Raw genomic sequence first — 15,345 nt, forward strand, 5'->3', positions numbered from 1 at the left:
TGTCAGCACGTGGCTTAGTTTCCCTTTTCTAATTTTTCCACGCAGCAATGTGCTTTTCGCTCTGTGGGCGTTGGCAACAATGTGCTAGGATTTAAAGGTCCACATCTCACTATGTTGATGTGGGATTGCGAAAGCAGTGTGCCAGCATAGGAGAGTTGTCTAGCATGTGTTAAGAAAGGCAAATGTGCTTGTAGCAGTATAAAAGTTACTGCTTGAGGTACTCTAACAGTCAGAATGTGTCCTAAAACTATGTCAGCAGATTTTTTGCACTGCCTCTGCAGCTGCTGCACATGCTTGTACACAGGTGGGCATTCCTGAGACCACTGAAACGAGTTTGCTTGAATAGAAAGCTAGTGGCCTTTGTTTTTCTCCAAATGATTGTGTCAATACTGCTTTCATGTGTCCCTGTGTTCCGTCTACATTTAAGTAGAATGGTTTGTCATAATCTGGTAATGTAAGCATAACGTTAGTTTGGAGCATGATTTTTAGTTTAATAAATGCTCCTTCTGCTTCTGGTGTCCACTGTATTTTATCTTTTAAAGCAAGATTTTTTCCATGAATTGAATTCGTTGCGCTATGCTGCTTTGTTTACTGTGGCTTTGCGGGCTGATGTTTGTTGTGTTTTGTAGGAAAACTAGCCAACAAAATAAAAATGCTGGAATGCGATCCAGACTGGGCACCCTCTATCAGCCTGGGTCAGACCGAGTTTAACGCTGCTACCACAGCGAGATTTGGTCGGTTAAGAGAGAGAGCAATATCAAAGCAGACATGAAAAGTCCCGCATATATTTGCTCAATTGTTTTATTGAAGCAATCAAGTGATGAATAGCTGTTTTCCAGTATGTTATTTTGAAATGGGTTATTTTCTCTCTTTTGCCTGTCCCGTTTGGTTCTTTTGCCATCAGAATTATTGTCTAAAGGCAAAGAAAGATGCCCAATGGATTTACTTTACCAAATGGACCATTCCAGCCTTGCCGTGTTGGTCTATTTGATTCATCTTTGCTTTTATTGTTTATCTTATTTTATTTTTACTTGCTAAATATGGGACAGACTTGAATGGGGAAAAGAAAATGTCCCCAAAGAGGGACAAATGACCCCCTGGTGATCCTATACCTAATCACATAAGCCAAGGTGTGAAAACGGGTGTGGGTCACAATCAGCCAGGGTTTCGGGTGAGCTAATTGTGAAACCTGGCCCCACCCTATCATGTGATTTCCTGAGGTCAGATGGCCCAGGAGGTGAGGCTAGGCCAGCGAGTTGGAGTCCAGAGTAGAGCCATTAGAAATGATTTAATCTGGAGGTCACAAAGGCATGTATAAGTTTTTCAAGATCTCTGTACGGTATTAAATGTTTGACCTTGGAACTTTGGCGCAATTGGAAGAAGCCAGATTTAACCTCAGAGGAACCAAAGAGCTGTTTATCCAGCTTAAATGAACTATTCAGGAAAACACCTAGATTACTTATAGTATCTGTAAGAAAGCAAGCAAAGGGACCAAATCGGGCAGCTAGCTGATCTTGTGGAGTGTGACTATCAAACACCATAATCTCAGTTTTCTTCTCATTTAAAATGAGAGAATTGGCTGACAGCCACTCGGTAACCTCTTTCAAGCAGTCAGACAAATGATTCAGTAAAGCTGGCAGGTCATCAGACATTTGGGAAAAAAATTTGAATTTCGTCAGGTGGGAGATTTGACACTTGTCAAAGATAGAACCCGGGGGTAACACGTACAAGGCAAACAGTAGAGGGCCCAGCACAGACCCCTGCGGTACTCCACAACAAAGAGGGGCAGCAGCGGACGAGTAGCAACCCATCATGACAGAAAAAGTCCTGCCCGAGAGGTAGGATTTAAACCAATTAAGGGCGGAATCCTTGATGCCTTCAAGATGTTCCAGTCTCTCTAAAAGAATTTTGCGGTCTACCATATCAAAAGCAGCAGACAGATCCAATAAAATTAAAATGGCAGGGCAACCTGAGTTAGTAAAAGAAGATCATTGAAAACCCTCAGCAGTGCTTTTTCAGTGCTGTGACGAGGTTTAAAACCAGACTGAAATTTGTCACTAATGTTATTTGTGTTTAAGTAGGCCTGTAGTTGCAAGGGGACAATTCTCTCTAATCTTTTAGATAAAAACGGAAGTTTACAGATTGTGTTACACCTAAGTCAGCATTAAATGTAACCAGAAAATGATCAGAGATGCCAACAATGTCAATGTCCTTAATGCTAATATCCAGGCCATATGAGAAGACCAGTTCCAACATGTGGCCTTTTACATGGGTGCACTCACCCATTGAGCCTCAAAGCTAGAGAAAGTAGAAAGTAAAATACTGTGGCTATGCCTCCACCTTTCCCTGAAAGTCTCGGTGTGCTGAAAAAAACATAGTCAGGAAGAAGGAGTTCAGAGAAGGAGAAAAGCTCACCGGGAGGAATCCAAATTTTAGTCAGGAATAAAACATCCAGGTGCAAGGTGAGAAAAAGATCATTTAGGATGAAGGTTTTATTCACCAGCAATCTTGTGTTTAACATTGCCACCGGGGTCTTAGTCACCTCATCCCCAACAGAGGTGCGTCTCAGCTTGCTTAGGTGCCTTTAGAATGGGATGGGTGAAAAAACATTGCAACAAAAAATAGCAAAAAAGACAGACCCATACATTCAGATGCTATTAAAACAGACAAACACACCTGCAATGAAAACAATAGGTTCAGGTTACAGTAGCTCTATAAGAGGTGTAGAGGCATAGAGTGGTATAGTGGTATCGAGTAATATTTTAGTTAGTTTTGGAAGTTTGTGTATTAGTATATTGCTAATGTAAACCACATATCATTTAAGTATAAGACACGTTATTATATGAACGTGTCTTTGTCTTTTATTGCTCCCCTTGACTAGGGATGGGTATCGTTTAGGTTTTATCTGATACCAGTACCAAACCGGTACTTTTGAAACAGTGCCAGTGCTTAAATGGTGCTCGAACCGGTGCTTAAAGAATGGAGAACACAAAATTGGTCCAAAAACCTCTCATGTTCAGCTGTTTTTTTGTAAAAAGATAACAATGTTAGCCTTTTCTGCAGCTATAGGGGATTTATGGCATCACTCTTGGCTGGAAGCAGTGCTTAACCCTTTACAGCCGATCGGAGCGGGCACGCTCTGTTTTGCGTAACTATTTTTAAATCCCAGTGGCACTGCAACCACGTACGCTAGCGCAAAAATTTTTTTTGCATATGAAACCGGAGGAGTTGGACTTACATCTTATGCCATCAGCTTGTCCTAGGTCACAGTTTCCTTCCACATAAAGCTTTGCAAAAACTGCATAAAAAGCGCTTGCAGGAACAAAAACATAATATTCCAGAAACACGCTTTACCGATCCGATCAGCTGTTCATAACACTTCCTACGTTGGAATAGACGTCAGCGCGAACTTTTGCATTTCCGCCATTACCTGCCCGAAACCGGAAGTGACGTCATTTTCGCGGAAATGTAGTCTTTTTTACTATCAGGGCCTCAGGGCCTATACTCGTCTTTTTAAAAGTTATCTTTGACTTTATGACTTTCTGTGTCGTTTCTGGGATGCTTAGGACTCATATTGCACTGTTGGAAATAGTTTATTTTGATGCATATGCTGCTTTTTTGCAAATTTGCAGTATAATATTTATTTTCGTTTTTCCTGCAGTGTATAAAAATTGGTGTATTTCAAAAATAAAACTATGAAGACACTCAAAATAAATTTCCTGTGGTGGGAAACTATTTTGTGCAACTTTTTTGTATTTACAGTTTTGAGGGATAAGCCTCTTAAATTTCTCTAACTACAAATATATGTTAAAAAAGCAAAAACGATTTTCAATTTTTTTGTAGTTTATTGCACTTTTTTGCAATTTATGTAATTACTATGCACTTAATGAATACATATTATTAAAATCTGGGCTATAATGGTTGTATTGATGTATAGCAACTTGAAATGCTCCCAAAAATGGCTCCACAGCAGGTAAAAATATAATATAAGCTCTGGTGGACTTGGTTCTATGGTAGGTCTTAAAGGGTTAAACAATGGAAAAAACAAACTTTGTCCAAAAACCTCTCATGTTTAGCTGTTTTCCACTTTTTCTTTGGTCATTTTAGCCTTTTTGGCAAGGGTGAAGGGAGTACCTGCCATCAAACAAGAAGACAGCCGCATGTAACTACAACGGTGTTTGCTAGTTCACCTTACATGCATTGATTTAATAACGTGGTTAGCCTACTCAACGTAAATTACACACAAACAACATTAGGCTACTCACGCAGAGAAGAATGGCTGCTGCTGCCATCATCATCCGTCATCATTTCTGCTACACTGGCAGGGCTACGGGCCAGGACTCTACTCTTCGGGTTTTTGGGGGACGTTGCTAACTCTGGGTCAGACAACAGGCAACCCACGCGCAGTCGATGTGAGGTCTCGCAGCAAGCTATCAAATACGGCGCATTTCTCGGCTTTTAACAAAATGCTATACGTCGCCAGGTGTTTCATCAGATTCAAGGAGTTACCTCGTTTGCACAGTATCACCTTAAAGCACTTGTTGCAGGCTGCTGAGTTTGCATCTTTTGCTGTGAAGTACAGCCAGACTTTGACCGCTTCACTTTGGGCATTTTTAATCTGTAGCTCTGCTCTAAAAGAACGTACGTACCTGGACCCGCCTACTACGCTTGCAAAGGTAAAATGATTGGCTGGAATCCAAAGTGTATGACATCTCAGTATGCTTTTCGGTCTGGTTACTACCGTTTATGTCAGAACCGATACCGGTACCCATCCCTACCCTTGACTAGTTGTAGAGTCGATAAAGAAATGTAGAGGGACTTTGATGTCATTATTCTTATATTTGACATACTGTAGCTTCACTCCTCTTTGCTTTAGAATTATAGTAGTGCCTATATGGTCAAACTACATATGGATACATATGGAGTACTATATCACTGCATAATTCAACTTGCTGTTGTATTCTTGTTTGACTCTGATTCAAACAAAACATCAGTCCTCCTTTTTGTACCACTTTCCTTGGTGCACACACGAGGAGAATGGTACAAAAAGATTTCCATACTATTTATCTCTGGCTGAAGAAAATACAAGAAACTCATCAGTGTCACGGCCTGCGGGATCGGCAAGGCACTGATCAGCATCTCTCTCCCCCTCCCCTGTTTTGCCGGGGCGGAACTCATGGCGGGTTCACGCCCTCGGTCCACGCCCTCCCGGATCATGCATACCTGGGCCTCATCAGACCAGCTGGTATATCAGAAGGAGGAGATCAGCTGTTCAACGCTGGATTGTTGTGAAGACTCTAGTCAGTACACGTCGAGCCCTAGTTTCCCACTCTTCCGTCTCAGAAAGTTAACATTTGTCTCTCTGTTCTAGATTCCCCGGACCCGTCCCCGTGTTTCCCCGTGTGGAGTGTGTAAGAGGTGACTGGTCACTAGCGGAGAGAGGTTGGCGTGAGCGCGTGTGTGATTCCCTTGTTTTCCCTGGAGCCCTGGAACCCTGCCTCTCACATCTTGTATATAGCACTGTCCTCGCACTGTCTGTAAATACACTTGGTGAAGATTTTGTGAATAAACCGTCTCTGTTAAAACACAACTCTGGAGTCCTGCGAGTGGATCCTCAGAGCAACCCGTGACAGTAACAATCCAGCCATACTATGGATCCAGCGAACTCAGCTCTGCAACCCACCCCTCCTCCAGAAGCCGTGTTGGAGCGACACGAGCAGATGCTACAACACATTAACCATCAGTTGCTCGCACTCACTCAGGCTCTCGCTCAGCACATTCCGCTGCCAGGTCCCGCTATGCCCCCCTGTGCTCCCGCACAGCCGCCAGCCCCGGAACTCTCCACGCCACCAGCCCCTGCTTCCGCGGAACCCCCGGAACGAGCTTTACCGCCACCGGAGCCATTCGCTGGTGAGTTCCACAAGTGTGCTGGTTTCCTAACACAGATTACGTTGCAGTTTAGGCAGCTGCGGCGAACGTATGAGAGTGATGGAGCTAAGATAGCCTTTTTCGTTCAGTTACTCCGCGGTCAAGCCTTGAACTGGGCTCAAGCTGTGTTACAAACTAGCCCAGAGATTACCTATGCTGATTTTCTCTCAAAGTTCAAAAGTGTGTTCAAAAGGGGCACCGGAGCTGAGGCAGCGGGCCACCGTTTGCTGAACTTAAAACAAGGAAGACGGTGTATGGCGGACTTCTCTGTGGAGTTTTGGACACTGGCTGAGGAGACTGGATGGGGGCAGCCTGCGCTGATAAGTACCTTATTGAACAATGTTTGTGATGAACTTAAGGGCGAACTGTTAATGAGGGAGCTGCCCAAGACTCTGTCGGAAGTGATCACCTTATGTGTTAAGGTTGATGAACATTTGAGGGCGCATCGCCGGGCCAGCAACTACGGTTCCCAGAGGCCTCTGGGGCGAGCGGAGTCAGCTTCCGGCGGAAGCGGAGGTAGCGATCGGGAAGTGGACCGCGGCGACGAGCAGGAGCAACCCATGCAGATCGGACGCTCCCAAGTCTCCCCGGAGGAGAGGGCACGCAGATGGCAGTCTGGTGAGTGCTTTTACTGCGGCCGCAAGGGCCATCTCGCCAAGGTCTGTCCTGCTCGGCCAAAAGACCCCGCCCGCCGGTAGAAAGGAGGATACGGGTGGGCGAGGTCTCCTTCTCACATTCTCCTCCACGCTTCATGCTAGCTGCTAAAGTGACTGTCCACTCTGCCTCTCACTCACTTCAGGCGCTGATTGACTCTGGGGCGGAGCAGAGCTTCATGGATGCTTCCCTGGCTCTCAAACTTAAGATTTCCACACGGGCATTACCCCACTTGTTGCGGGTCACCGCTTTAAACGGTCAACGTCTTCCCGACGTAACTCATGTTACAGAACCCGTGTCCCTAACGCTGTCTGGGAATCACACTGAACTGTTGCAGTTTTACGTCTTTGAAGCCCCTCTCACGCCCCTGGTGCTAGGATTTCCATGGTTACGCCAGCATAACCCCGTGCTCGACTGGAAGGAGGAGAGGGTTCAGGGGTGGGGGGAGGAGTGTCACATGACCTGTTTGACAGCAGCCACTCCCGTTACAGCAGCTAACCCACTACCACACGAGCCCCCTGACCTTTCAGCTATCCCGTCAGAGTATCATGATCTCAAGCAAGTATTTTGTAAGGACCGAGCCCGCTCTCTTCCTCCTCATCGCCCGTACGACTGCATTATTGATTTGCTCCCGGGTGCACCTCTTCCCACTAGTCGCTTATACAGTTTCTCTCAACCTGAACGTGAATGCATGGAGAAGTATATTAATGAATCCTTGGCTGATGGACTGATTCGCCCCTCTTCATCCCCTGTGGCTGCCGGGTTCTTTTTCGTCACTAAGAAGGATAAAAGCCTTCGGCCATGTATTGATTTCCGGGGCCTCAATAACATTACTATTAAGAAGAAATACCCTCTGCCACTCTTATCCTCCGCCTTTGAACTCCTGCAGGGGGCGACCGTTTTTACTAAGCTCGATCTGCGGAATGCTTACCACTTAGTCAGGATGAGAGAGGGTGACGAGTGGAAAACGGCCTTCAACACGCACCTGGGCCATTTTGAATACTTGGTCATGCCGTTTGGACTGACTAATGCTCCAGCTGTCTTTCAGGGTCTAGTCAATGATGTTCTCTGAGATTTCATCGATTGTTTTGTGTTTGTGTACCTTGACGACATCCTCATCTTCTCCCACTCTCTCTCGGATCATGTACACCACGTCAGACAAGTCCTGCAACGCCTCCTGGAGAATCGGCTGTTTGTTAAAGGGGAGAAGTGCGAGTTTCATGTGAGTACTGTGTCATTATTGGGCTACATCATCGAACAGGGCGATTTAAGAACTGACCCAGCTAAGGTACAAGCAGTCTTAGACTGGCCCACTCCGCCTAACCGTAAGCAGCTTCAACGGTTCCTCGGTTTTGCAAACTTTTATCGGAGGTTCATTCGTGACTACAGCAAGATTGCTTTGCCACTAACCCGTTTAACTTCCCCTAAGGTACCCTTCTGCTGGGATGATCTGGCTCAGGAGGCTTTCTCCCGGCTAAAGAAACGCTTCGCGTCGGCGCCATCCTCCGGCAACCGGATCTCAAGCGGCAGTTCATCGTGGAGGTGGACGCCTCGGATGTAGGGGTCGGAGCAGTTCTCTCCCAGCAACTAGAGGGTAAGCTCCACCCTTGTGCTTACTTCTCCCGTCGTCTCTCTCCTGCAGAGCAGAACTACGACATCGGGGACAGGGAGCTGTTGGCAATCAAACTCGCCCTGGAGGAGTGGCGCCACTGGCTAGAGGGCGCAACGGAACCCTTTGTGGTATGGACTGACCACAGGAACCTCGAATACATCCGGTCGGCTAAGCGACTAAACGCCCGACAAGCCAGGTGGGCTCTGTTCTTTACCAGATTCTGCTTCACCATCACCTACAGGCCCGGCTCCCGGAACGTGAAACCCGATGCCCTTTCCCGCCAATTCACCGCCTCAGAGGACCCCACCCGTGAGGCTCCCATTCTCCCTCCCACATGCGTTATCGGAGCCCTGTGGTGGGAGATCGAGTCCGCCATACGGGAGGCCCAGCGGGCAGAACCAGATCCGGGGACTGGTCCACCGGGATTGCTCTTTGTTCCCACGTCCGTTCGCTCACGAGTGCTACAATGGGCCCACGGCGGAAAACTCACCTGTCATCCGGGCATTCATCGCACCGTCACCTTCATCAAGCGGTTCGCCTGGTGGCCTACACTGGCCAAGGACGTCCAAGAATTCATCGCTGCCTGTCCAACCTGTGCCCAGAATAAACCTGTCAACCAGCCCGCTGCTGGCCTACTTCATCCCTTACCTACGCCAAGCCGCCCCTGGTCCCACATTGCGGTTGACTTTGTCACTGGTCTTCCGCCATCATCAGGTAACACAGTCATCCTCACCATTGTCGACCGTTTTTCTAAAGCTGCCCACTTTGTTGCTCTCCCCAAGCTCCCCACTGCCCTGGAGACCGCCCGGCTTCTGTCGACTCATGTATTTCGCCTCCACGGGATCCCCGCTGAAGTGGTCTCAGACTGAGGCCCACAGTTCACGTCGCGTGTTTGGAGGGAGTTCTGCACCTCCTTAGGGGCCCAGGTCAGTCTCTCATCAGGTTTTCATCCACAGACCAACGGTCAAGCAGAACAGGCCAACCAAGAACTCAAAGCAGCTCTCCGTTGCTTGACGTCCACTAATCAGACCACCTGGAGCAAGCAACTGACGTGGGTGGAGTACGCTCACAATAGCCTTGCCTCGTCGGCTACAGGCGTCTCTCCATTCGAGGCTGTTGGGAGAAAACTCTGTAAAAAACCCAGGAGAAATAAAGACACAATGAGACAAGGTTTCTTTTTATGCTTTAACGTGAACACGGGTGAGCTGCTGAGAACAACTCACATCGTGAACAGAGGCTTGGCACTTTTTATAGGAAAGACAGTGAGAACAGGATAAGAAAATAATAAACAGATAAAATAAACAACTCCATATGTGGCGCTAGTCTCGTCAGCAGAGAGCTGGGAGAAAGCTGTGAGAGATAAAACAATCTAAAACAATATGTCCCAAAACAATATGTCTTCGCTGGGAAAGTCTAAAAGGATAATTCTAAACTAATCTAACCATAGACAAAGGGCAGAGAAAAGGCATCTTTGTACATTTAAAAGAAGGTAAAGAAACATAGAATCATTTTCCACTAACATTCCCCCCTGTTTTAACTTATTTTAAATTTATACAACAATTGTCTGTCAAGGGTATTTATTACGTATCTTTAGCAATTTTTTAATGGTCAAAATGTCAAAGCAGAAATGTAAATCATGTGGCCTAAAGAATAAAAAAGAAAAAGACTAAGGAAGACACAGTAAAAGAAAATACAAAAGTGATAACGAAGGAAAATAATAAAACTAAAACTACAAAAAAATAAATAAAAAAATAAAAGAATAAGAAAACCTTATGTTGTACCTGTATAAACTACTAATGTGTTAATCAGTGCATGATCACTTGACAAATCATTTTTAATCACCACGTCATTTATTAGCAGCTATTACAAGTTCCTCTAACAGAATTTCAATGGGATGCTGTTCTTCTTGAGGCACGGCAACATAAGCAGTCATTGTAGTTGTTATCATCTTTGAAATCATTACTCTTTACGGAAGAGGATTAGGGCCACAGGGAAAAAAAAAAAAGAATTCTGACTTTAATCTCAGAATTCTGACTTTTTTCTCAGAATTCTGACTTTAATCTCAGAATTCTGAGATTAAAGTCAGAATTCTGACTTTTTTCTCAGAATTCTGACTTTAATCTCAGAATTCTGACTTTATTCTCAGAATTCTGACTTTTTTCTCAGAATTCTGACTTTAATCTCAGAATTCTGACTTTTTTCTCAGAATTCTGACTTTAATCTCAGAATTCTGACTTTTTTCTCAGAATTCTGACTTTATTCTCAGAATTCTGAGATTAAAGTCAGAATTCTGACTTTAATCTCAGAATTTTGAGGTGGGCACCTGCAGGCTTCCAGCTTCGGTGACAGCGATGTGTCCAGTTTGGCAGGTGGAGAACTAATTCACTAAATATGGTGGATATAAGTGACTTTTTGCGTGGCCGAGGGGTCCCCGAAGATGCTATTTTATTAATGGAAGAGCAGAAGGTGAGTAACAAAAAAGAGAAATAGTTTGGTGTCTCCTATTTTTACAGGAAAACAGTTACGGTACAGTTACGGTTAGCTGTTAGCATGCTTGTTAGCTTATAATGTTATATAGGAATGAACGTGTTTCACAATGTTACAGTATACTAGGTGAATTGACGTTTTAACTGTTGTTGATCGCAGGATCATCCCAGATGGGTTCGTTGCATTTTATTTTATTGTTCTACTATTTCAGAGTTTTTCAAGGCAGTTAAGCGGAGCTGTAAATGGCCTGCATTTGTATAGCGCTTTTCTAGTCCATAGGACCCCAAAGCGCTTTACACTACATTCAGTCATCCACCCATTCACACACACATTCACACACTGGCGATAGCAAGCTACATTGTAGCCACAGCTGCCCTGGGGCGCACTGACAGAGGCGAGGCTGCCGGACACAGGCGCCACCGGGCCCTCTGACCACCACCAGTAGGCAAACACGGGGTTAGTATCTTGCCCAAGGATATTTGGCATGCAACCAGTGTGTTACAGATGCTAGCCGCCTGCCAATATCACTGATATATTTGATGTGTACAAGTAAGTTACACTTAGTACAGCGGAGGAGAGAAGCTGTAATGAATGTTTATGCGGATATTTCACTCAGAAAAATGGGTGGCGTTCATACACAGCCACCGACACAGCCCCGGTTGTGTTTCTGACGGTGGCCGACTGACGATCCCCTCACAACATGTTAGCTAACACAAACTAATGTAGTGCATGTAACTGTGTATACGTTAGTGGTACAGTGTCGGAAGAAATGAGCAAACTGTTTATAATGTCAGAATGACATCATCTTTCTCCTATATATAAAAGTGCTGGCTGAGGAGCGCTGCCGGGTTGAACTTTGACCTCGGAGTGACGTGACGTTTGTTCGCACAACCAATAGAAGTGCAGAAAGTCGCAAATCAGGCATATTGTTCGCATAAACACAAAAATAAATAACGAAATAATCCCGATATTGTGCCAAAGACTGATTTACAATGTTACTTTGTGTTCTATGTGTAATACCTTTGCTTAAATGACTAAATGGACTGTGTATTTATGACTCTGCGTTATAGTCTTACATACATAAGTAACATTCATATGTACAGATAAAAATGTACAGAGCTATGTACACAAGCGTGTACACAAAAGTCTACTGCTGATCGAGCTGCTCAGTGGTCGTACAGTCTCATGCAGAGAGCGTGGAGGTGTTGTCCATGGTGGATGTTAGCTTAGACAACATCCTCTCCTCCCCAGTCTGCTCAGTGGACTTTAGCAGACCGCTAAAGCTGGCCCTCCCGACCAGTTTGTTAAGTTTCCCCCTGTCCCTCTCTGCCATTCCACCACTCCAGCAGACCACAACATAAAAGACAGCAGACGCCACCACAGTGTCGTAGAACATCCTTAGAAGACGTACTACCTACATCATAACCAATCAAGTCCCGCTTTTTTTTAAATACAGAAGAGGATTTATTATTTACTGAAAGGCTATGCCTTAGTTTGCTTCTTTCATTATTGTGTTTCGCCCTGCATAAAATAGATAGCTTTTCTGATAACTACAGTCAATACTCTCCTACTGGCATTAGCGGTGACCTAAGAGGCTTAACTGTAATATTGCTTTGCAGTGTAAATGTTGCAGAAAATGACTGTCTTTTCTTTCTTCCTGTGTGCAGATTGACTGTGACGTCATAGCGCTGATGGATGACGCAACTTTGGCAAACTACATTCCCTCGTACGGAGACCGAATTGCCGTCTTCATTTTCTGCAAAAGCAAGCAACCACTGTCAAAAAGAAAACTAGGACTTCTGCAAAAAGTTCACCTCTCAAAGTGAGAGAAACAGTGGCTGACATGTCAGATTTGGATGACTTAATAAGACTGTATTTCAGACTTTCTTTCAGTAACAAAGAAATACTTTCAATTTTAGCACATAGTCATCAGACAATTATAAGTGTTCGAACTCTAAAGAGAATTTGTAAAAGACTTGGGCTTTTTAGAAGGAAGAATCAATCAAACTTGGAGGAAGTGCTAGCCTTTGTCCAACAAGAGATCATGACAAATGGACAGATGCAAGGTTATCGTTGGCTACATCTACGTGCAATTCAACATGGATTTGTGGTGTCACAAGATACTGTAAGATGCATAATCAAATTGCTTGACCCTCAAGGTGTGGAACTGAGACGAGCTCGACGGTTGAGAAGACGACAGTACAGCTGCAGAGGGCCAAATGCTCTCTGGCACATGGATGGCTATGACAAGTTGAAACCATATGGTATTGCTATCAGTGGCTGCATAGATGGTTTTAGCCGCTATGTTTTATGGATGGAGGCTTATACTACAAACAGTGACCCTAAATTGATTGCAAGTTATTTTCTGAAAACAGTTTCATGCATCAGCGGATGTCCAGAAAGGTTACGTGCTGACCGAGGTACCGAAAATGGTTGTGTCGAACAAATGCAGATGTTTTTACGGAGAAACCACACAGACAGTTTTGCAGGTGAGAAAAGTTTCCTTTACGGAAGAAGTACGGCCAACCAACGTATAAAAGGATGGTGGGCTACCCTACGCAAACAGAGTGCACAATTTTGGATGAACTTATTTCAAACTTTTCAGGATGATGGCCACTTCACAGGGGATTTTTTGGACAAAAGTCTTATCCAATTCTGGTTTCTCAATCTTATTCAGGTAAAAGCATGTGCTCATGCTATGTAATGTCTTAGCTGCATAAATAGAAAATATAAATATGGTTAGAACATTTTTTTTCTTTAAATTAAATATGAATTTTATTTCCATTTTAATATGTCTTGATGCATGCTCAATCAGCCAGGTAAGGAATGTTTTTTGACAGAACATTTCTCACACTGAAAACGCTACATCCAGATGAACAGAATCAACTTTTTGGGATTCCATTTTAATACTTTGATGGAATTGTATTCATGTTATCAGTGGAAGTAACTGCACCTTTCTCAGCACAGGTGCATGGAGCATTTTTTTTTTTTTTATTGCCACATGGTTTAAATTACTATGGAGTCTGTTACCTAGTGGTCCTTTGGGCACGGTTTCAGAAAGCAATCCTATCATTTGGTTAATTCTCTATTGAAAATTTATTGTAGAATCATTGCACACTGAGTATAAAGTGTTGGGCTATCTATTCAACAGCAGAATCATGCAGCACCATTCTGTGTCCATGTGCTGTTTAGTGAAAGTGCTCTTTTGTTGTTGCTGCTTGGTTTTACATTAATTAGAGGTCAGTTTCTATGTCTGTTGATTAATGAGTTAATAAGCCTCAACTTTGGCTAAATCTACTGGTACATGGTCTGTTTCATATACCGGTACTTATATTGTGTTGTTTTTCATGTAGGATGAACTTGATGAAGTTGTGAACACATGGAACTCGCACAAAATCCGGCCAAGTGGTAGTGCAGCATCGGGTCGACCAGTAGTAATGTACTCATTTCCAGAGCTGCACAGTGCTGAGGATAGACTGAAGCCTATTTCTATGGAGGATATCACTTTGTGTATGGAAGAGTGTAGCCCAAAAGGTCAACACCCCTGTGATGAAACAGTCTTTGAACTGTGTTGTCTGCTTATGGTAGAAAATGAATGGGATGCCCCAGGAGATCCACTTGGTGCTGCGGATCTGTACATTAGGTTAAGAGAAGAAATACTGCAAAGTATTTAAGGAACTTCAGTGTGTAAATGTACAAATAAATACAAAATATTTCTCTTTATCTTGATAACGTGATTTGATAGTAGGTGCCATGTCTTACAGGTACCTTTTATGCAGGTATTTCTGCACTGCATTAAATGAAAAATGTTTTTCTACATTCACACTACCATTAAACAGAAATGTTTATATATTACTTGAAAAAGCTGAATATTGTGATATTATCAATCAGTTATGAAACACATGTCAATCCTTTTAAAAGGCCATACATTAAACTGCATTTACAAATGTTATATTTTTGATTGAATCATAAGTGGTGTAAACCTGCCTACCAGTAAATTGCAATATAAATTTCTGTGTTTTGTTGCCAGACATGTGCATAGTATATAAAATATAAACTGACCAGCTCCCTGCTCATTGTTTTCTGTATCAACCTTTACTCTTAATATTCATGGCTGGAAACCCAGGCACCAGCATATGATATGCTAAGTGCCCGGGTTATCTGTGGTATGTTTCAGCAAACCATAGTAGCATTAACAATTCTAGGTCTTGACAACAGCATGTTTCTATAAACGTATCATTGTTAATATTTAAAGTCGTTATGCCTTTTGGGGAGCTTTTAGTGCAATTATATTAAAGCAAAGCTATTATAATCATTTACCCATATGAAGATCCATCACTTAATTATTAATGTATTTCACTTCTGTTAGTTGTAAGATATTTTAGCTGGTTTTTCATGTAAAATGACCACGAATCATTGCTATACTGATTCAGTGTTAGCTGTTGTATACAAGGCTCCTTCATGATATGAATCCTAAAATTATAAGAAACATACCAAAAATATTTTGACTTTTATTTGTAGTATCCCAGCAACAATGCAACAAAACAGTTCCTGCAAGTGGAACCAAGTTATTGTCCCATTAAGTGCAACATGTTTTACATTTATATTTGTGTATCTTTATGAAATATTTGAAATTAAAAATAAATGGTATTCTTCCATGTTAC

At 43.4% G+C, this 15,345-nt stretch overlaps 1 protein-coding gene across 4 annotated transcripts; it reads left to right on the forward strand.

Moving 5' to 3' along the window:
• Positions 1-8,980: 8,980 nt before the first annotated feature.
• On the forward strand, positions 8,981-14,747 carry LOC147339400 (uncharacterized). Of its 4 annotated transcripts, none has more exons than XM_086294357.1 (3): positions 8,981-9,120; positions 12,349-13,358; positions 14,035-14,747. In XM_086294357.1, the coding sequence occupies exons 2-3, from the start codon at positions 12,525-12,527 to the stop codon at positions 14,353-14,355; spliced, it is 1,155 nt and encodes a 384-aa protein (XP_086150483.1). In that variant the 5' UTR covers positions 8,981-9,120; positions 12,349-12,524; the 3' UTR covers positions 14,356-14,747. The 4 variants fall into 4 exon arrangements, with proteins under 4 accessions (XP_086150483.1, XP_086150490.1, XP_086150476.1 ...); XM_086294364.1 differs by lacking the exon at positions 8,981-9,120 and adding an exon at positions 10,375-10,660 and having other exon boundaries at positions 10,893-13,358; XM_086294344.1 differs by lacking the exon at positions 8,981-9,120 and adding an exon at positions 10,376-10,660.
• The last annotated feature ends 598 nt before the right edge of the window (positions 14,748-15,345 follow it).

The sequence above is a fragment of the Aulonocara sp. 'chitande type north' Nkhata Bay genome, linkage group LG1 (genome assembly GCF_057382095.1).
Source record: "Aulonocara sp. 'chitande type north' Nkhata Bay isolate Kocher_YH1m ecotype deep benthic linkage group LG1, A_spYH_male_GT1.1, whole genome shotgun sequence".
NCBI lineage: Eukaryota > Metazoa > Chordata > Actinopteri > Cichliformes > Cichlidae > Aulonocara > Aulonocara sp. 'chitande type north' Nkhata Bay.

Excerpts from the sequence above, each read along its gene's own strand:
- LOC147339400 (XM_086294357.1), top strand. The coding sequence starts at position 12,525 with ATGTCAGATTTGGATGACTTAATAAGACTGTATTTCAGACTTTCTTTC. Across the intron at positions 13,359-14,034 it reads GGTTTCTCAATCTTATTCAG|GATGAACTTGATGAAGTTGT; the intron begins GTAAAAGCATGT and ends TTTTTCATGTAG.